General features: G+C 40.9%; 1 protein-coding gene across 7 annotated transcripts in view; it reads left to right on the top strand.

Moving 5' to 3' along the window:
- The window catches only part of LOC143012716 (exocyst complex component 3-like), a 40,189-nt gene that overhangs the window by 12,042 nt on the left and 5,111 nt on the right, over positions 1–23,036 (top strand). For 4 of the 7 annotated variants that reach the window (XM_076165985.1, XM_076165984.1, XM_076165982.1 and 1 more), the window contains 3 exons: positions 279–434; positions 1,075–1,196; positions 2,160–4,038. In XM_076165985.1, the coding sequence (XP_076022100.1) occupies positions 279–434; positions 1,075–1,196; positions 2,160–2,370 (489 nt within the window). In that variant the 3' untranslated portion in view covers positions 2,371–4,038. Of the gene's footprint in view, positions 1–278; positions 435–1,074; positions 1,197–2,012; positions 2,051–2,159; positions 4,039–22,825; positions 22,948–23,036 lie in introns of those variants that run through there. The other 3 variants (XR_012965073.1, XM_076165983.1, XM_076165987.1) reach the window with 2 other exon arrangements.

A 23,036-nucleotide genomic window follows, 5' to 3' on the forward strand; every position in this document is an offset into this window, starting at 1 on the left:
TTCCTGCTGCTGCTGATGGTTGTAAACTTTGCATCTTCAACTAGTGAAATTTTAAGGAAATTATGGAAAATCATTCAACAGTTTTCAAGAACCATTGAATTACACCAAAAATCTAATTAAGTATTAATTGAAATTAGCAGCATTTCCACCATTGTAGTGGTAATTGCACCAGACACTCCTTCACTGCACACTGCACTTCTATGCACACATTCATTTCCCAATTTTGTCCCTGTCGTGTTTTCATCACATCACAGCTCATGTTTATTCCTCAATAACAGGAGTTGGCAAGACAGTTGCACTATCATGTGGTGAAAGAATACGTCAGCCAGCTGATGAGAAACGACTACTCATGCAAGAACCAGAAACACCAGAAAGCAGCCAGCAAGATCCATGAGCAGTTGGGTCTCAGACTCCCGGAGCTGTTTGAGGAGATGGTAACTCTCTCACTCTAAAGTACTTTACTCAGCAATAGTAGAGATACTGATACTTGAGTATTTTAATATTGTGCAGCTTCAAATTCTCTACACTTCAGTTGGAAACCTTGTGCTTCCTGCTGCACTCCATCTTTCTATGGTTTCTTTGCAGATTCAAACTTAAAATTGCACTTGCTGGGTGAAAATCTTGTACCTCAGTCTCTGTTTTAGAAAGAGAAAAGGGTTCAATACATCCCCTTTTTACACAGCAGCTAAAATCCTGAAATGACGGTGTGTGATTTTGTTTTGCCAAGGTTTCACCAAGGACAAACTTAGCAGTATTTAACACATAAACACATACACACACTTGTAATTACAGATTTTGAAATAAATAATGATGTCTTTAAGTTAAGAGTGATCCACAAACTAAACCATTTTTACTATTTTACTTGTTATTCTTTCATCTCTCATTCATTCTCTTATGTCCCATTTAAGAACTAGTGAGTCATTTTAGCATCCAGAATAAGCAGCTACTCTGATTGGCTGAAGTCAACTTTGCCTTGAAAAGAATGATGAATTAAAAAACAGTAAATCGTCCATTTCTGCACAAAATTAAACCCAGCAGCAGTTTAAGTCTGTTTCCTTTTTTTCCATCTCATAGAATTCAACTCATGAATGGCTACATCCTTTAGGAGTTGAGCTGAGCGGCATCATTGGACAGAAAAACACCATGGACATAAAGGACCGTGTATGGTCTCTGGTGTTGCATTACCCAGACATCAGGTAAACACCTTTCATTCAATCCAGGGTTTCTAATTTTTATTTTTTGGGAAATTTTGGAAAACATAACCAATGATTGTAATGACACAACTAAATAGAACTCGTGAAGTCAAAATAATGCTGACTTTTTTGTCCATATTTCTGCCCCAAAAATTCACTCTGCCAGGACTTCCCAGCATTCATAGTTTGTGAGGTCACATGTATGTCAAATGGCAGCAGTTTAGTTATCTGGATTTCCAGTCACTTCTCTATCCTACCGGCTGTTAAAACCTGCTGAAAATAACTGACCGCTGAATGTTGACTTACAATAGCACATCCCAGAGAGCTGTAATATAATAAGCAATGTTAATGTGTAATATTGTGGCCTTTAAAGTGGGCCAAAATTATGTAAAACTATTAAGTAAATTCAGCACAGTAAATGCAATGAAATACAGTCACTTCATTTGTTCCTAGTGTATTGCATCTGAAATGATGAAATAAAATGTAAAACTTAAAACTGGTAATATTAAGAACACGGAGCGTACAGTGCAGACTTTCAAACATTCAAAACTAAACTTAATTCAACAGTGAAAACTAAACTTTACCTTTATTTAGAGTGCTGTTATTCTGTAAACTCATTTAGAGTGCTGTTATTCTGTAAACTCATTTAGAGTGCTGTTATTCTGTAAACTCATTCAGAGTGCTGTTATTCTGTAAACTCATTCAGAGTGCTGTTATTCTGTAAACTCATTCAGAGTGCTGTTATTCTGTAAACTCATTCAGAGTGCTGTTATTCTGTAAACTTGGACACATTTTTCTTCTTACTCTTGTCACTCCTAGGACATCTTCAATTTGTATTGGTTTGTGTTTCAACTGTGGTATTAACATTGTACATACGCTACATAAGTAATGTGAGTACTTTCACCCCTGGCCTGAATAAATGAGATTAGACTATTTACTGGTGTGTTTTCTGTGTTCCTCCTGCAGCAGGAAGCACTTGGCTGCTGTTCTGTACTTCAGAGGTGTGAAACGGGGCCGAGAGCACCAACAGATCCTGGAGAAACTCACCGACCTGAAGACGAATATTGCTGGTGACAAAAGCCGGGTTTTATTCTGTGACATGGAGGTCATCAACCGCATAAACTGTTTGTCCAACCTGCCATTCTGCTGTCTCAGAGCCTCATCTACCCAAACATGATGGATGATCTGATGGGAGGGAGGAGAAAAGGTGCAGAAAGCTTGTGATGCTGGGACATATTTCTCCAAAGTAACATGCATGTCCACAGACATAGCCATCAAATTGCATTCACTGTCATTTTGATTAAATTTACATCGACAGACATGGTTGAATTGTAGGACACTGTGATGCCTTGTGACTGACCTTCACTGGTCATGAAGTCCTGACAACATGATCACAGTGCTGTCAGGGCTCTATGGGTTGCTGTTGGTTGATTGCCTTAATAGTCTCACTGCTGCCCAATGTAAAAAAAATGCTCTTCAAGGAGACTTAAGTGAAATTATGCAACATATTTAAATGATAGTTGTATAAATGATCATGTCAAGTTTAATTTGTCATTGAGTGGAGCTTCAGGTGCAAGTGTGGTGCAGAATGGCTGCTTTGATCCTTTGGAGCTAATTTCTTCACATCAGGAACCAGCAGCTCCTGTGTGCACTAAATGTCACTTATTAGCCAGGTTATCATTTTGGAACTATAGACAGTTTTTGTGTAACTAAAACTGTAAAATTAAATGTGACCAACCTGAGACCTCAATATCATTACATTACAGTCATGTCACAGAAATACACATTGACCGTGACACTGTTCTTAAAGTCTTCAGGGGAGTGAAAGAGAGCGAAAGTCCTGGTCAGCACCCTACTTAACTCAGCTGTCTTTAGTTATCAGGCTATTCTCTTGTGGAACCATCTCCCAGATTCGGCCCTTTCTTCTTCCCCAGAGTTTTCTGTGCTCTCTCGTCTCTCAGGTTGTTGTGGTAGCCTGTCCTATAGGGATGAAGGCCCTGTCCAATTCATTTGATTTAATTAATGGATTGCAGAGCATCCTTCCAGACAATCCTCTTCAACATTTACCTCACAGAAAGGATTCGAGTACCGTAATTTTCGGACTATAAGCCGCGGCTTTTTCCCCATTTTTCGACCCTGCGGCTTATATAAAGGTGCGGCTTATCTATGGATTTTTACAGCTAACGGCCACTAGGGGAATTCCTAAATCTATGGATTTTACAGGTTACAGTCCTCCGGAAGGCGGCCGTGTACTGCACCTTAGCCTAAAAGATGAAGACGAGGATTAATGACTTTTCTGGTAGGCTGATTACCGTATATTTTAAGCAGCCGTGTTACTGCAACTTTATGCTTACGCGCTTACTGTCGTGTTACAGGCACTTTATTTTGCACTTTTAAATAAACATTTAATTTAGCCATTGACGTTATGCAAATATGCAACTTGTTTGTTGAAATGTTAATAAATGGGAGCTTCCTCAAACAGCCGCCTCTTTCCCGACAATCCCCTCTGTGCACGAACCCTTACATATGGTAATTAAACATTAAAAAACCTGCGGCTTATAGTCCAGTGCGGTTTATAGTCCGAAAATTACGGTAAATGAAATCCTTCCAAATAGCTGACCATGTAACAGTCAGTGTATATATCTTTGAACAAATTATAGATAATTTTAATATATGACAATCAAACAAATGTTCTCTGCTTCTCAGCCTGTGAGATGAACCAACCAACCTTTAAACGATCCCCTCTATCCTCTTACTCTCAGAAATAACAAAAAATAAAACATAGCAATATAAACTGTATATATAATATGTAAAAATAATATCAAATAAACAATATTTCACTGCAGGTATGTAGATATCTCTTTACATCCATGTTTCAATTTCAATCTACTTCTACCTCATTTTGCCTACTTTACCTCAGGGTCTACATTTAAAGTTTAACAACAATAGTAATAATAATACAACCTTCCTTCTTTCTCTCTATCTCTCTCCCTTTCTTTTATTATAATTATCTCATGTAAATGTTTGCTTCAATAAAAACAAATAAATATTTTTCTTGTTTTTCTTATCCATATAGATAGATAGATAGATAGATAGATAGATTTCAGGCGTCTTCACTTCCTACCCTCCTGTGCTTCCCCAGTGTGATTACCTGCCTCCCCTAATGTCGTTCACCTGTGTCTCGTTGTCTCCTCCCCTGTCTGATATATACACACCCTGTGTTCTGTGTGTTCTTCTTTGTCAGTTCGTGATCGTTCGTGGCTTCCTTGTGTTCGTATCCCTGTGACAGATTTCTTATAGTATATATAGAATACATACATATATATAATTATGTATGTCAAGTGTATTTAAAACAACATGGCTTCCCACACTTGAAAAGGGAAGGACTTCACCAGACTCAGGATTTCACTCGTTCTTCAATTTATTTGACCAGTAGACAAGGAAGGTGAAAAACCTTTAAACATACAAAATAAAACAATGTCAATAAGACAATGTAAACAAAGTTCAGTATTTCCCATCAAATAACACAAAGTACAACCAAGTACATTTAATTAGGCAAAGGGTAAGTATATTTACATGAACCATTAATTTGTTATTTAACAACCCAGGTAAATATTGTGTAAATTAGGCATTGAATAAACAGAAAGCCAGTTTTACTTTTAGAACCATTCACCCCTTGCATTTCAATAAAGCGAAATTTGCTATACTCTAACTAATACTTATACACTCCATTAATGTATACATCTTCAACCAAGGTTTCTTAAATAGTTTCCACAGGTTAATAACTACACAAAGATTTTAGCCCATAGACACAGACTACTACGTAGCCAGTGATCATATTTAAAACAGTCTCCAGAGTCGTGAGCTTACCGGTAGCCCTTTTGATCTTTTCCTTTTCCCATGCGTTCTAATTCTGTGATTCTTTAGCGATTTCGGCTTTCTCCTGCTGTCCTTAGCTGCGTTGCAAACAACTGAATAAACTTCTGTCGCTTATTGTAATAAACTTATGTGTTTATTCTAAAATGATGAGATGAGATGAGATGAAATCGATGTACGACTCTAACTGTCGTAAAACATCTATTAACAAATACATGTCGCAAAACACATTCTCTGATATCTCCCCCCTTTAATTACTTTTGAACCCCATCATTATTAATGCATGCAACATAAATTCTGCAATGCAGGTAATGGTAACTTCCCCTTATAGACTCAGAACAGGTTTAACAAATAACATTGTATTTATCAATACAATATAAGACTTCCTCATGAACAACGTAACCATAATGTCCTTTACAGATCCAGTCTCTGAACAGGTTTAACAACTCTACCAGACCTGGTTTGAGATAGTCCACTAGGGGTCACCTTTGGACCAGGACAGCTAATCTAGAGCTCGCCTGAGTATCTGGTTCATTTGGTTTTGTAGAGTGTTCGACTGGGGACCTCATATCAGGCAGTGCTTGGAGATGGCGACGGTTTCGCCTGTACAGGGCTCCTTGCTCTGTAACGATGACATATGATCACTCAGTTGAACTCTCCCCAGCCACTTCCGCAGGTGTGGACCAAGTCTTCCGATTGTCTCTCCTAGTGAGAACAGGGCCTCCTGGCTGCAGTGGTGTGAGCGGATTCACACCATGTCGCTTGTTGTAGTGGAAAGCTTGCTTACTCTTCTCAACAGCATCCTTAGCTCTGACGTGCTGTTGGTTCGGACATTTTGGTTGCAGGACTTTAGTCAGAGTTGGTAAAGTTGTTCGGATTTTCCTGCCCATTAATAGTTCAGCCGGACTGACACCAGTGCTGCTGTGCGGTGAGGATCTGTAGATCATAAGAGCCAGTAGTGGATCTTTTTGTCTCAGCATTCTTTTGGCTGTTTGCACTGCAGGTTCACTGCACGTCCATTGCCCTGTGGGATGTGGGGGCTAGAGGTCACATGCTTTGAGCCAAAGAGAGTCCTACACAAGGCGAAGAAAGTACACATGCAAAGTCCATCTCACGGGCAAAGTCTTTGAAAACATCACTGCTGAACTGTGGCCCGTTGTCACTGACAAACCAACCCATCATGCACAGACGGTTCATTTCTCACAGGAAAATACTCTGTTGCACAGCTCTGTGTGCGTGTTATGTGTTCAGGCCACCCATTCTTAATGTACCTGATTATCATTTGGAGTTGCTCATCAGCGGCTGTCTCTGCTCGGATGCCATCCATTTTTGTCTGTGACGCCGGGATGCTGCTCATCACAGCAGCAACGTAACACTCAACATCTGTGTGGCTGTCTTCGCTGTGCCCCGTTCCCTGTTGTAGGCTCCTGGACAGCATGTCAGCAACAACCAGCGTTTTCCCTGGTGCGTATTCAGCCTCAAAGTTGAACCTCATCAGCCGCATGAGGAGTCTTTGGCAGCGTACTGGTGTATTGTCAAGGTCTCGAGAGTTCATCAGTGGAATGAGGGGTTTGTGGTATTTCTCAAATCTCTCACATGCCCACACTGATGCAAGGCACTCTTTTTCTATTTGAGCGTACCTTTTTTCAGCATCACTTAGTCATCTTGAACAGAATGCCACAGGTCTCCAGTCTTCACCATGGAGCTGTAACAGGACGCCACCAACTCCATAGCTGCTAGCATCAGCTGAGACTACTGTGCTCATATTAGCATCATAATATATCAAGGTAGGGATGTTGTGAGAAGCTCTTTGATTTTGTCGAAGGCCGCCTGCTGCACTGGACCCCAAATCCAAACTGATGTTGATCTTAGCAGTTCATACAGTGGTTGACCCACTGTGGCGAGGTCAGGAATATATTTCCCCAAGTAGTTTATCATGCTCTTGGAGAGTTTCAGGCGGTGAGAGCTTATTGATCGCTGACACTTTCTCCGGATCCGGTCGTACCCCATCTTTGTTGATCACTTGGCCCAAGAAATGTAACTCAGTCTTTCTCAGCATGCATTTCAGGCCTGCTGACTCCAGTCAGTTAACTTGGATCTGTGACAGGCTTTGTTGATGTTCATGACGCTAAATGTCTGCTCACATACGTAGGTCGAGCCAAAAAAAAACTCAGCATCTTCTGTGCAGTCCTCCGGAGGTTTGGAAACGTGGCTGTGTTAAGTGAAGCATAAAAGTCATTCAGTTTATGAGAATTAAACTTCTCCTTTAGGATAGAGTCAGACTAGATCGATCAGTTCCAATTGCAGCTCCTGTGGCGCTGTTTCAGGGTCTTGTGACAGGGGACAGGAGACCAGCTGAAGTGACTTTTCAATGTTTTCAAAATCAGAGAACATACGGCAGAATTATCTGTGCAGGTCGTCAAGTGATTTGCTGTATGTCTTTGTGTTTTGCGTCGCCTCTCTTTCTTGCGTTGACTGCTTGCTAGCGTAGTTAGCAAGCAGTGACGGCTGATATTGTACTCTTTGAAAACTGCCACAGTTTCTAGGCAAAACAGGCATACAGCCTTTGGTCGGACTTCAGTGAAAAAATATTTTGCCGACACTGCGTATTTAACACTCGGCACTCACTGTCCACTCTTCGTTTCTTTGATCCGCTCATTTTTACAGAAGGGCTCGTAGGGCAAAGCGAAAAAGTGAAGAAGGGAGTAATACCGTCAATGTCTCTGAAGTGCGCCATCTATTGGGGAAACGCGGGCATTGCGGGGAAAATGAGACAAACGAGATTTACTTTAAATAAAAAATAATTTAATAATAATACGATAATAATTCGGCTGGCCGGATTAAAAAGCCCAACGGGCCGCATATGGCGCGCGGGCCTTAGTTTGCCCATGTCTGCTCTAGACGCTCCATTACTTTCTGCAGGCGCTCATTGTGTTCACTCATGTCCCCTCCAAAGACAATGATGTCATCCATATAGACTGCAACTCCCTGCAGCCCTTCGAGAGTCTCTCCCATTTTCCTTTGAAAAATTTCTGGGGCGCTGGTGATCCCGAATGGGAGACGTTTGAAGCAGTACCTTCCATAAGGTGTTATGAAGGTAGTTAGCCTCTGGCTATCCTTGTCCAGAGGGATTTGCCAGAATCCTGAAGCTGCGTCTAGAGAAGAGAAAACTGTGGACCCACTCAACTGGGCTATCATCTCCTCAGTTGTAGGCAGAATGAACCTCTCTTTTGACAACTTTATTTAGTCTCTTTAAGTCCACACAGATGCGTGCCTTTCCATTCTTTTTCGGGACCGGCACCATCGGTGCACACCACTCAGTTGGTTCTGTCACAGCCACAATGATGTCATTGGCCTCCATTCGGTCCAGCTACCCCTTCAACGCATTTAGCAGGGGTATGGGAAATCGGCATGCTGTGGCTACTGCATATGGCTGAACATTATCTTGCAGTGCGATTTTCACAGGCTGTGTTTTCAGTAGGCCAAACTCCTGTTCACTGGTACTGATCTCATACACTCGCTTTATTAGCCCCATTGCTAAAGATGTTGGCCGGCTGAGCAGGTTATTCACACTCTCACCTCGAATAACATAGAGCCTGAATGTGTATGTTTTGCCCTTGTATACCGTCCGTGTGATAAACTGCCCTAAACAGTGCAAACCACCCCCCGGACCACTCAGTACTTTCTTCGCCTTGTGTAGGACTCTCTTTGGCTCAGTTGTTTCATACACAGTCTCACTCATAACACTGCAGTCAGCTCCAGAGTCGATTTTAAACTCTACAGGTTTTTTTCAATATCCAGTGTTACTGTCCACTCATAATCATCATCGGATGTGCTGTTAACTGAGCCAAGGTAATAATGTTTATTATGACCATCATCCTCAGTCTCTTCACTCACCAGCCTACCTCTGCATGCTCTTTCCCAGTGCCCCTTTTTCCCACATTTGTTGCATGTAGACTGTCTTGCTGGGCACTTATTATGCTGACTATGTGGTGTTTTGCCGCACCGTCCGCATTTTCTGCGGTCACTGTCTTTGTGCTTATGTTTGTCCTGGCGCGACCTCCAGTCTTTAGTTTGCGCGCCGCCGTGTTTCTGTGCAACTTCTTGAACGGCACAGGCACGCTCTCCTTGCTGGTTAACCTGTGCTTTTACCTCTTCGGACTGCCGCACCTCTTGTACACCTTTTGCACCGAAGTCACAGTGTTCAGACAGTTCGTACAGAGCACGGATAAATGTGTGCAGCATGTGGGCGCGCTCGCCCACATGCTGCACTCTGGTTGAAACAGGCACGTTCGTGCATAACGTTACGTCTCGGGATAAAATAGGCATCAAACTTTACCGTAACTACATCAAACTGGTCTTCACATTCTCCCTCTTCATAGGTGAAAGAGCTCAGTATGTTCTCCGCTTCCTTGCCGAGTGCATACACCAGCGTGCTCACTTGAACCGAACCGTCCTCCTTGTCCAGTTTAGTAGCCGTCATGTAAAAAATCTTTTTTTCCAGTCAGGCCACTCCGCCGGTTTCTCAAAACAGAAACTCTCCGGTGGTTGAAACTTCGCCGTCCTCAACCACTTCTGACACCATGTAATAAACTTATGTGTTTATTCTAAAATGATGACAGTTCGTTGTTGTTTCAGCTTCGGTCTTTTATTGACAAGGTGCTCTAATAATATGTGTGTCGGCCATAACATTGACTTCCGTAAAACCCCCACATCGCTGTACGACTCTAACTGTCGTAAAACATCTATCAACATATACATGTCGCAAAACACAATCTCTGACACTTATATTGTCTGGGGTCTATGGCGTTTGCTGCTGATTGCGCTCACCCGCTGAGGCTCGTTGTGGAGCAGCGCGCCCGCTGTTCCGCACATGTACCTGTTGAGCGGATTACACGTCACATGCACCCGCACGCATGCGCACCTCCAGGCAGATCGCCGCAACATTGTATGTTTATATATATATAATTATGTATGTTACATTATTAATTATTTTTATAATTATTATTATTATTATTATTATTATTATTATTATTATTCATCAATTAATTATTCACCATCGATGAATAATTAATGTATTATTCATCTGAATCATACATCAGGAGTTAATTTTTTCACAGTAACTCCTGAGCCTTTGTTTGGTTTTAAGCCTGTTTATACGTCACTGATCTCAGCAGAGGTAGGAAAGATAAACTGTGGGGGGAGGGATTCAGTTTCATTTACTGAAAGCGCCACCATCACGAAGGAGGAAATGAAAGCAGTTAAGGTGTTAAAGGACCTGCGCAGGTAAGACGACGCTTTTAGTGTCTATTTTCACGAAGTAATATATCTGTAAAATTGCAGTTAGGCAAACGGAGAGTGTGACACACGAAGGTGTTTGTTGGGTCACTGTGGGAGGTTAATAGGCTGGTGTGCAGAGTTGATATATTGTGTTTATATGACAGGTAAACATTCTTATCGGCTGCTTTGTGATTATGCGCCGAGATTAATTATTAAGACGTGATTGGATCGTGAGTTTCAGTGACTTTATCCTATAATATGTCGTTAAGGAGGGACAGCAAGAAGGAAATGTTGGAGAGATTGTTCGGAGTAAAGACGTGATGATTGATAGAATTACTTTTAAGTCCTTAACAGAAATAAAAAAAAGAAGTCTATTCATTGTTTAAGTTATCACAGACAAAATGGCGGATTCCAGTGTCAAAACCTTCCAGCCATATATATCATGAGTTGCGTCCTTGTGTCTTCTGTAAAGCTGAACAGTCAGTTTTTTGTTATTTATATTTTGGAGCCATGTGGACTCAAATTGCTTGACTTAGACTCAATTTGAGATTGTGTCACAATCTTGAGACTCAATTTGACGTAATCAGAACTCACATGCAACTTGACTTTGAGTTTGATACAAACCAGTACATTGACATGCGCCTGAAACTTTGAATATTAACAGATTAAGACAACAAATCCATTTTTCAAAAGTCATGGAAACACCATAACCTGATTGTTATAATGAATCAGCAAACTCTTATTCTGAGTCACACTGGATTATGTGATTATAAATTGGTTTATTCAGGTATGTAAAAGTAATAATCTGAATAAGACAGGTGATACACGTGTTTCCTTCATACAACCATAATGCAAAAAGTCATGTATATTCAGCAAGCTGTTGAATAATTTGATGACAGTGCAGTAGCTGCAATGTTGTTCAATAACTGTAATAATAACTCTGCACTCAAATAGCAACTTTAGCCAAAACAATTGGCTTACAATTCATATAGTGATGGCCGGGGCAAACCATGAAAGGAGCCAACTTGCACATCAGGAGCAGTTAGGCGTTCAGTGTCTTGCTCAACAGCACTTTAGCTCTAGGAGTCGAACAAGGAACCTTCAGATTCCAAAAGAACCGCTTACTATCCTGAGCCACGCTCAGAGCGACACCTGGTGGGCATTACCGATTTTGAGATTGGTGTTGAGATGCCTTGATAGGGATTTGTGGATGGTAGTCCCAAGAAACGGGAAGGAAGAGACTCTCTACAACTTGCCCATTGATGGAGAGAGGGAGACTGTGGCTAGTGTTCCTCCTGAAATAAGACACATTCCTAGTAGGCCGTGGTGTGAAGGCTGTATCGTGCAAGTTCGTTCCACTAATTCAGGCACTACAAAATAATGGTCGCAAAAAACCCATTAATGCCGTTTGAGTTCATAACCAAAAAATTCTCCACTCGAACTATTCCACAATTAGTGTAACGAGTACTTTAAAATCAGAAGTATATCCGTAACCGGACAACAACGTAACCCTGCTCGCATATCAAGCCGCACCAGCGCTGGCCAATAAGACCGCGTCGTTTGGGTCACATCATTACCCTGAGCTCTTGCTCAGTCCTCACCAAAACAGTAATGGCTGCGCCTGATGAGCAACCCTGTACCTCAGAACCTGACAGAAAACACGCCAGCAACGATGATTACAAGTGTGCCATATATGTGTCAGCTATTGAAAATGAATCAACAAAGCCTTTGACAGCTGTTCGTTGGAGTACATTACATTACATTACATTACGAGCATTTGGCAGACGCTTTTATCCAAAGCGACTTACATTACATTACCACCCTACGCAGAGGGGGGAGCAATTGAGGGTTCGGTGCCTTGCTCAGGGGCACCTTGGCAGGGACTCGAACCGGCTACTGCCTCCCCCCAGTAAGTTGGTTGTTTGCGCCCATAAATGGATAGAAATCGGCGGAAATGAACGCGTACTAGCGGAGTTCATTTGTAAACACAATGAAAGTTTCATCCAAGAATATAATTCCACTTCAAATCCTGCAGATCTGTCACTGTTTCTGGAGAGTAAGAAACTTGGCTTCCATCCTACTTGCTATAGACGTTTTATTGACTCGAAACGAATTACAAGTGCTGAGAAAAATGCTTCAAAATGTACTGCCTGTGATGATGACAGTGGAGCATCTGACCACGAGTGTACATCGTCTACTGTGCCATCATCTCCCAAAAGGTTGAGATCCACAACAAAAACAAAAAACATTGAGCGATCACGTCGTAGTTCTTTGGGGACCCAAAAGATAAGCATCTACAGTAAAGATCAGAAGATTCCCAAACAGTGGAATAAATTCCTTTCAGATGGTGACAATAAAGAGGCCCTTGTAGAATTCCTCTTCTCTGCATGGAAGGATGCTGATTTCAGTTCACTAAAACAGGACATTGCCATATTTGTGACTCATGGAAAGGAATGCCATCTCTTGACAATTATGGGTGGTAAAGTCTGTTTGTCTGTTGTACCAGAGTTGACTTCATGTGACCACGAAGAAGCAGACACCCGACAAGAGTTACTGCTTTTCTTGGTGCGAAATGAGTGAAGCATTAATAGGGCTTCATGTATTTACAGGCTGTGACTCAGTCAGCGCTTTCTTTGGTAAGGGTAAAAAGAAAGCATTTGAATTATTGACCAAAAAAGACTTTCTGTGATGCTTTCATTAAGCTAGGCCAGAGCTTTGATTTGACAGAGTTTTCTGAGTTGGAAAGATTTGTTTGTCATTTGTACGGTCAGGAAGTACCAAGTGTCAATGAAGCCCGATACAACTTATTTTGTGTATCAACACCATCAGAGAAGCTCTTGCCTCCTACAAAAGATGCCCTGTATCAGCACAGCTTACGAGCGAATTATCAAGCAGCTATTCACCGGAGATCACTTGAGCCTCAGATCTGTGCTCCTTCACCAGAGAGCCATGGCTGGACCTTATTGGATGGAGTATTGTCTGTGAAATGGATGACTCTAGCTGCTGCTCCAGATTTGGTTTTACATTTGTCTTGTGTTCTTGTAAAGTTGGAAACTGTTCTCAGGGTAAATGCTCTTGTTCATTCTCCGGCAAATGTGTGAACTGTGAGAACTGTGTTGCTACCCTTGATGAAGTGTCTGGAAACCTCAGATGGCATAGATGACCTGTCAGACAGTGAAACCGATGAAAGTGATGCCGATTCTTAATTCATTTCTGTTAAATAAAAGGTTGTATTTGAAATTCACTAGAATGTCCTTAATGTTTTCTTTGAAGCATTAAAATTGGTTTTAGATTAGGCCTATATTATTGTATATAGATACATTATATATTTGGTAAATGCCATTTTAAGGTCTGTCTAAATATACATTACACCTGCATGGACATTAAATTCTTCATAATATAAGAATTGGACAGAAAAGCAAAAGAGAATTGAAGAATTACTTGTGCTAAGTGACGAATGCTGTAATCACAGAAAGTACCATGTTCACTTTAACATATTTTTACAACAGAACAATGAAAAGTATTGATACTTTGCACATTTGCTGAAAGTTGTAATGGCTGATGAAATCCAAAAAATCATGCTTGTAAGTCCAAAAATTAGAATTTTATGAGGGCGTGAAAAGTGCTCCAAGGCCAAATTTTGACGTTTTTCCCTTAAAACTTCATTTTCTGTCTTTGATTTCTCAAAACCGGGTAGGATTCACACGGAGAACTTTTTACCCATGGTGTAGGACATATTTAAGATTAGAAAACCACAAAGAGCAAGTAGTTCTGAGGTGATGGAACGAAAACTCATTTCTAGGCCTCTTTTTGGCTTCACACCACAGCCTATAGGGAGAGCCACACACACCTGAACAAACTGTCAAATCACTGACTTTATTTTGTACTTCTGTCCTGATTAAGATCTGCATACTTTGGAACTAGTTTCTCCAGTTCCTTGGCATGAAGCCACATGTCTACTACAGTCTTTGTGGGCTGTGCTGTACCATGTTATTCGTATCTCTTCACAGTAACAGAATCATCGGAAGTCCATCCCTGCAGCCGGAGATTTGTGAGCGTGAGAGCACCGAGCACTTTTTGGATCAGCTCAAAGAAAAGTACTGCTGTAGAATGAAGGTGATGAAGAGCTTGGCTAAAACAATCTGTTGATTCCACCTAATCAGAAAACCTTTTTTTTTTGCAGCTTTAGAAGAAGGAGATCACCCTTTATTTATCCCAGCATTTTGAGAAATTCACATGCAGCTACATTACATGCAGTCTTTACATACATTACAGTATATACAGTATTGCATGTTTCTGTAACGGGTGGTGTATGGACCCAATTGCAGTACAAAGGACTCAGAATCACTGGTAAAGTTCAATGGTTTACTGACACTCCGGCAGACAGACAGGCAGACAGCACAGAAACAGTGACAGGTGGCGATCGGTCGAGCGGGCAGGCAGACGATCTAGCAAAGGTACCAGGAAGGAGCAGGCAGGCGGGTAGTCAGGAACAGGCGGGCGGTCAGGATACCTGGGAATTCAGGAGGCAGACAAAGCAGAGGAATCAGGGACAGGCAAGGTTGGTACCGGGAAGACAGGCAGGAGTATGCTAGAAGGTCTCGCATGGCAAAGAACAATCTGGCAAAGGAGTGAGTGTGGAGCTGGTGAATATATGTGCTGGGCTGATTGCATGTGATGAGAAGCAGCTGTGTGCACAGGTGAGTAGAGAAGACTGGTGAGGTGGGTGTGCCTGGCAGGCTGAGTGGGGCGGAGGCAGGATCAATGGAAAAACACTGAGAGCTGGATGACTGAACTGTGACAGTTTCACAAAATGCAATACTATACACAATGCAAATCACACACATCTGAAATTTGCACCACCCTCCTACACACACATGCACCAGAGGGGGCACCGCCGGGCAGCCAGCAGCAAGCGCCCTTGGAGCAGGTTGGGGTCTGGTACCTTGCTCAACGGCACCTCGGCAGTGTCCTGGAGGCAAATCTTTTTTTGGTCCACAGGGGACTGGAACCGGCTACCCTCCGGTTCCCAAGCCGAGGTACTTGAGAAGAGAATATTAGGCAGGTTATTTAAAGTTTTACAGTATTACATTTTTTATTATCTAGAAAAAAATTCAAATTCAAAGGAGTGGGTGAGTATGATGACCAATAATCATATTGGTTCTGATGGATTTGTAAAAGTCCATGGTCTTTATGTGTGGTCCTCTCCATCAGGGAGCTGAAGTGAGACTGGCACAGCTGTCTAATATGTGCTGGAAAGCTTTTCTTACTGCCTGTAAGTCACAATGATCAAAAAAACTGCCACTACCACTAGAGTTTTTTCAGTTGTATATTAGATAAATATATTTAACAATAATTGTATTTACCAGCTGTGTGCATCTGCATCTGTGTGCAGCAGCTGTGTGCATGTGAACTGCATCTGGAGCAAGTTGCACCTATTGCAATTAAATGTATAGGATTTAAATTCACAAAATGTTTCTACCATACCAACATACCAAAGTCAATGTTCATCTGTCCAACCTCAGAAGTCCAAACCTTTGACCTTTCTGAGGCAAGAAGTTGAGCTCAGTCATGGTTCTCTTTTGTCAGGTCAGTGTTTTTCACTGAGAAAAAACGATCACCACCATCATCAGCCATTCTTCTGCCTGTCTATCGTCCTGTAGGAGGATATGAAGCCCTTTCTGGACAACCTCATTGAACTGGAAATTGAGGAGTTTTGGAGGGACAGCAAGTCGCCAGAGAAGGGTGACGATGGGTTCCCAAGCTCCAAGTTCCCAATGGACATCTGGGTGGTAGGCCGCTCTTCTCAACAAGATTATCATTAATTATAAACAGTAAATAAATCAAAAATAAATATCACATTATTCTTTAATGAATGATGAAACTTGGAATGACACCAGTGAGCTGGATGGTTTGTTTTGGTGAGCAAGATTTTATTCCTTGATAAACAGTGTATGACAGTCGTACAGTCAAAAGGGGGCTGCAGAGAGCTTCAGCTCTGTGTAGCTTCACATGTTGATTATCATTGTTGCTCTTCTCTACAGAAAGTCAAATCCAAACATAGGGATGCTGAGCTGGAAGGGGAAGTCATCTCCTCCTGCCTTGAAGAGCTGAAACTGTTTCCAAAGAGGTCAGAGGTCACAGCAGACATCAGTTTATGTTATCTTAGCTTAAATGTAGAGCACTCTTCCACATTTTATTTCTTGATTCAGAAAGATTTGAATGAACAAACTTTTTTGAAAAAAAAGAAAAATATTCTTAAAAATATTCTTGAAACATGAATATGTATATGTTCTCTAAGAAAACGAAAACAAAATGGTGAATTAAGTCTAATTTGCGAAATATTCCTGATAACAAAATTTCTCCATTATAAAAATAAACAAAGGAAAAAATACAAAAACATAGTCCATTTAAGTCTCCATCTTCTTACTGTATAGTCAGTCGGAAATGTCCGGAAAATCAAAATTTTGATTTTAATTCACTGATTCTACAAAATTATTACAGAAAAAAATCTAAATAGCTTTATTTAGATTTGCCATTTACATCAGAAAACAGTGGAATTTTGTTTTAAATTTATTAATTTTAGAAAGTAACAGATTCTTCTTTTGTTTGTAGGGGCGGCAGTAGCTCAGTTCATAGGGATTCAGTTTGGGAACCAGAAGGTCGCCAGTTTGAGTCTTGTATGGACCAAGAAAGTGGACTGGTAGCTGGAGAGTTGGCAGTTTGCCTCCAGGGCACTGCCAAAGTTCCCTTGAGCAAGGCACCATGGGCGCCGTATCATGGCTGCCCTGCGCTGACCCCTCTGTAAAGCATGTGTGTGTGTGTGAGAGAGGGGCACGCAAGACACATTTCAGATTGCCATGTTTGCATAGTGACGTGCAACACTACTAAACAAAACTTTGTGTTCGCATGTGTGATTTGACCCGATAAAGTTTATTTGCTTCTTTTATAGATTTGTCAGAGATGAAATTTCAATCGATAAAATATGTCATTTAGTTACTGTACATGGAAAGGTCAAATATATTAGAGATTGAAACCACCCTGCTGTCTGATAGGCATTAATCAGCTTTGTCCGCCTTTAAACTACATTTCCTGCAGGTTTGATGAACAGTTCAGGCGTCACTGCAGCACTGCAGAGGATGTTGGGGCAGAGTATCGGATTACGTACATCAACAGCTTCAGTGACTTACAGTAAGTGGCACAGCTTCACACACAGCCCGTTTCCCGGAAACCCTTGAAACACTGTGAAGCACTCTCCTGCCATAACCCGCCTCCAGCCTCCCAAATCTGGCATCAGCAGATGCACCAGGCAGTCCATGTGTCGTTTAACTGTTTGTTTTCTGCTTTCAGCCAATGTTGCAACAAAACTGCCTTTGGCATCTGTAACCTTAAGCAGATCTTTTTGTAAAAACAGCATGTCACAAAACACAACACTCAGAGAGATTCTCAGGTCTATGAAAACTGCAGACAACACAGAAGTATTAGAGAATGATTGATTTATGCTGCTATTTTTGGATACATCATTAATGTGTGCACACAAAGAAGTATAGTTTTCATCAGCTGGCAAATATGTCAATGCTAAGATTATAAATTATAGAATTATCTATGCAAATTCCACTCAAATCTGTATATTAAAAAAAAGCAATTGAGACTTTAAAGGAATCGGTTGAAGGTGAGAAGGCCACACCAGAAAGGTTAGTCCACATTTCCCTGTTTAACAACAAATTAGGTTTTACTTTAACTCTAATGACTATAAACCAAACAAAGTTAACTTTAAATCATATCCTTGTTGCTGCATCTTTTATTAAAACGTCTTTAATTAATTAATTAATTTGTGTGATAGAGAAAACAAACAGTTAAATTTACAGCCCTGAGGCTGCAGAGAACCGGACCTTTGTTTGAATGAGTCATCCCTGGGTTATTCCACAGTGTTACAATTCAGTGTTCGTGACTCTATAAATCATAAATCATTCCAATTCACTTCTTCTCATATGGTGAAAGCACATTCTTACAATATCATGAACAGATCTATGGAGTGTCCCTTGAAAGTGTGAGAAGTCTTCACTTATATGAGGTCATGCAGCTCTGTGGTGCCAGCCTCCCATTAGCCTGGAAGAGCAGAAAAGGCTCACGTGATTTTAGGGAAGCTGGTCTGCTTGTGAGTACTGAGAGTACAGGCCAACTTCAAATTGTAGATGTAGGTCATCCGCATAGAGATGTGTGTGATGCAACACGCATAACATTAGAAGCAGATGTCAGAAGAAAGAAAGAAGGAAGCAGAGGGAAGGAATTGTCAGTGACTTCTCCTTTTTTCATCTACTCAAGAGATTATGCTTTCACTGGTGTCATGTTACATTACATTATGGTCATTTAGCAGACGCTTTTGTCCAAAGCGACTTACAATAAGTGTGTTCAACAAAGGTAGATAAAAGAACTTCAGGTCACAAGAAATCGTAAGCGCATTTCCTTCCTAAACCAACAGCTAAGAGCATAACTAGAGCTAGAGTAGAAGTGCAATAAGTTAGGTACTATGATGAATGAGAAAAAAGGACAAATTAGAAATGAAAGATTAGAAAACAAGAGCATCAGAAGAGCTAGGACAGAGTAGGTGATGTCCTAAGAGGGAGGATCCGGGTAGTGTTTCTTGAAGAGAGGGGTCTTCAGCCTGCGGCGAAAGATGGGCAGCGCTGTCCTGACATCAGTCGGGAGATCATTCCACCACTGAGGTGCCAGAACAGAGAAAAGCCGTGACCGCATCGATCGCAAGCAGGGGCCGCTGAGCGCCGGGGCAGCCAGTCGCCTGGAGGTGATGAAAGTTGAGAGAGCTGTAAATACAATAGCTGGGACGACTCTGAATATTTGTTAGATTATGAGGCTGCTCAGGATGAATATCCAGAAACACTTTTTAACATTCCCCATTTCAGTATTTCAGGTATGGATATCCTATAATCAGGGGTTAATACAGTCTTAAAAACCCTGGAAAACTCTTTTACTTAAAATATTTTTGATAATGATCATAATTTTGTGGTGTATTCCCTGGAAATCTGCTCACACATCACCTATTCTAACATTTGTTAGACCAGTGAATTTCAACCACTGTGCCGTGAGAGATCGTCAGGTGTGTCGTCGGATATTATCCAACTTCACTTAATTAGTCCCAAAAATTATTTAAAAAATCCCTTTATAATGTTGCCTTTGAGAAGAGAAGAATTGACTTGGACTTTTGTTATTTAATGATTGGCCTTTTAAAAAAATTACCTCTGTGTCGTGTGGTCATTTGTTATCTGAACCATGAGCATTCATTGTTTGGAGGATATAATTCAAAACACCAGCGAACTGAAGCAGGGACACAGACTGCTCTGAAGTTTCCCACCTGCATAGTTTTGTTCCTGCTTGTTATATGGCTGCATTCATCACCAAATCTGATTTGCATTCAGACTTGATTGGGTATATGCAGAATTATGAACTGAACTCCTCCTGCAGGCAGCATATGGAAGGATTCTGGGGCTGCTGCCCAGAAAAGGAGGAAAGTTTCAGAAAAGAGGTAAAGTGGCTGATTGACAGACTGATCATGGATCTTGAGGAACAGTTCAAAGAGCATGTTGAGGTAAAACAAGTGTGAAGGTAAAAAACTGGTTTAATGCTTCAGATTGGATTATTTTAGGTCAAAGCCTGGTTTCAGTTCCACAACCGCTTTCTTTCTAAAAGAGGAAATGAAAAATGATGTTCTTGGCTTCTTGCTGACAACTTTGCAATAGAGATTGATTCAAGTCTGAAATGTTTGTCCAAACCCATCCAACAACGGTATTTAATGAATCTGGCTCGGCCCGATGCATACCATAACACAACACTGAAGCAAACCCAAACAAAGTTCGGGTTTGTGTTTGTGCCCAAACAGCCCAACCAAACAGTACCAGAGAAAACACAATGTACTTACATCAGTGTAAATTGACTTAACTCATCATTATCTACTGTCAGCATCAAATTGTATTCCTAATATGAACTAACTGCATCTCTGACTGTGACAGATCTGGCAATAGCGATAGCACATGCGTTAGCACATGAGAACAATGAAAAATGTTTTGTAATGAAAAATGACAGAGGAGATATAAGATTCAACTTTGTTTTGTTCACTCCAAAAATTCACAAATGTGAGTATTTGACCATTGGAGAAGGTTGAGTGGTTTCACTGATGACTAAATGGGATTGAAACTGTGTCTGTGATGTTTTCCAGCCATACCTGGGGAGAATGTTGACCAAGAAGTGGCTCACCGATGACGATGACTTTGAAAAGCTTTGTAGTTGTATAGAGAAGCTTTCCCAGCACTGCGCTCTGATTCGGCCTCCACATGCCCAGGTGAGAAACCAGGCAGAAAGCAGAAAAATGTATCAACTTCTTACCCGATCAAGCATTTCTAATCACAGAAAGGAGCACAGCCTCTTACTGATGATAGATCACCTGTCAAATTATCAAGATTTTTGATTATTCAATAAATGTCTCCTCTGCAGCCAAACATGCCAACAATGCTGACATTTGTCCTGCTCTCATAACAGAATTCCTGCTGCTTCAACAAGTGATATTTTCAGGAAATTATTGAAAATAAGTCAAGTATACCTTTAGTCAAGTATTTTCAGTTTGTTTAGGACAGGAACTATTGAATTACACGAAAAATCTAATCAAGTATTAATTGAAATTAGCAGCATTACCACCATTGTAGTGGTAATTGCGCCAGAGGTGACGAGAGGAAATCCTTATTTACTTTCCAATGAACCTCTGGGAACTTCCAGGGAATTCATTTAGATGCTTTTGTTAATAGCCGGATGCTCTTGTCACTGCCAGTATGGCATTAAACCTCGCAATACGGACGAGTGAATGAATTGGTGGAAGTGTTGGTCAGATGCTCTGAAGATGGCAAGTTGCCAGATCTGCCTTCCATGCAGACATTCATTTCCCAAACACATGTCATGTTTATTCCTCAATAACAGAAGTTGGCAAGCCAGTTGCACTATCATGTGGTGAAAGAATACGTCGGCCTGCTGATGAGAAACGACTACTCATGCAAGAACAAGAAACACCAGAAAGCAGCCAGCAAGATCCGTGAGCAGTTGGGTCTCAGACTCCGGGAGCTGTTTGAGAAGATGGTAACTCTCAGTGCATGCAGGGATGCAAGCAACTAAGTACCTTTACTCAACGATAATAAGAGATACTGATACTTTAGGATTTAGTATTTGAGTATTGATCTCAATAGTTCAGTGGCAAACATTGCAAGTCTTGCTGCATTCCATCTATCCATGGTTACTTAGCAGATTCAGACTTTAAAGATGGGCATGCTGGGTGAAAACTTTTTATCTCAGCCTCTGTTTGACCAAGTGATAAGGGTTCAATAAGTCCCTTATACAGAGCAGCATGTAATCCTTAAAAGACGGTGCGTGATTTTGTTTTGCCAAAGTTTCACCGAGGACAAAATTGGCAGTCTTTAACACATAAACACAGCCAAACCTATTCACACATGAACATTTTACTCCTACTATTTCTTCATCAGTAAGGCTCATCTGGGTCAGATGAAGTCGCAGACAACCCGTCTCTCCTCATGAAATTGCGGCATCTGCATCTGATAGAATCTAAGATCATCCTAATCCACTTCATGCATTCCTAAGGTGTGAAAGTGGGTACACAACTCTTTTTTCCAACAGTGTGTCACTGTTCTGAGCAAAGAAGTGAAAGTGAAAGAGTGTGCTGTTCTTTCCATTTTTCCACATTACCAATCATTTGGAGATTACAAATATAGCACAGAAACAATCCTTCACCGCTGCATGCAATTCTCAATGATGGCCCCCCTCTTGGTCCCACCTTCCAGTGTGGACCTTCGGAGAATTGTAAACATGGCTGAGTAGGTGTAAGGATGGATAGATGGATGGGTGGATGCATCTATTGCTTTTGTTGAATTATGATTTAATTCGAAATTTTCAGAATTTCAGTCCAAAATCTCCCACATTTGAAATGTGATTTGTATCTCCATGTCACAAGTAAACACTTTTGGTGTTAGTTAGAAGTCCTCCAACCACTGCAACATGTACTGCATATGTTTAGCTCATGTTTATTAAGATTTTTCCAGCTGATTTATTTCACTTGTATTCTGATAGTAAAATTATAGATTTTAAAACAAATAATATTGTCTTTAAGTCACGAGTGATCCACAAACTAAACCATTTTACTATTCTACTTGTTATTCTTTCATCTCATTCTCTGATGGCCCATTTAAGAGCTGTGAGTCATTTTAGCACCCAGAATAAGCAGCTACTCTGATTGGCTGAAGTCAACTGATGAAGTGCTTTTTCATCCAAGTACAGCTTTGACAAGACATTTTCATGTTTTTTTTAAACAGTAAATCATCAATTTCTATAATATATATTATATATATAATATATTAAACCCAACAGCAGTTTAACTCTGTTTCCCCTTTTCCATCTCATAGAATTCAACTCATGAATGGCTACATCCTTTAGGAGGTGAGCTGAGCGACATCATTGGCCGGAAAAACATCATGGACATAAAGGACCATGTATGGTCTCTGGTGTTGCATTATCCAGACATCAGGTAAACACCTTTCCTCTGATTTTGGATTTTTACATTTTTGGAAAATTTGGAAAACTTAAATAATGATTGTAATGAATAGAACTTACTAG

Source organism: Genypterus blacodes, unplaced genomic scaffold (assembly GCF_046128005.1).
Source record: "Genypterus blacodes isolate CSIRO-AG114 ecotype Tasmania unplaced genomic scaffold, CSIRO-AGI_Gbla_v1 ptg000154l_1, whole genome shotgun sequence".
Taxonomy (NCBI): Eukaryota; Metazoa; Chordata; class Actinopteri; order Ophidiiformes; family Ophidiidae; genus Genypterus; species Genypterus blacodes.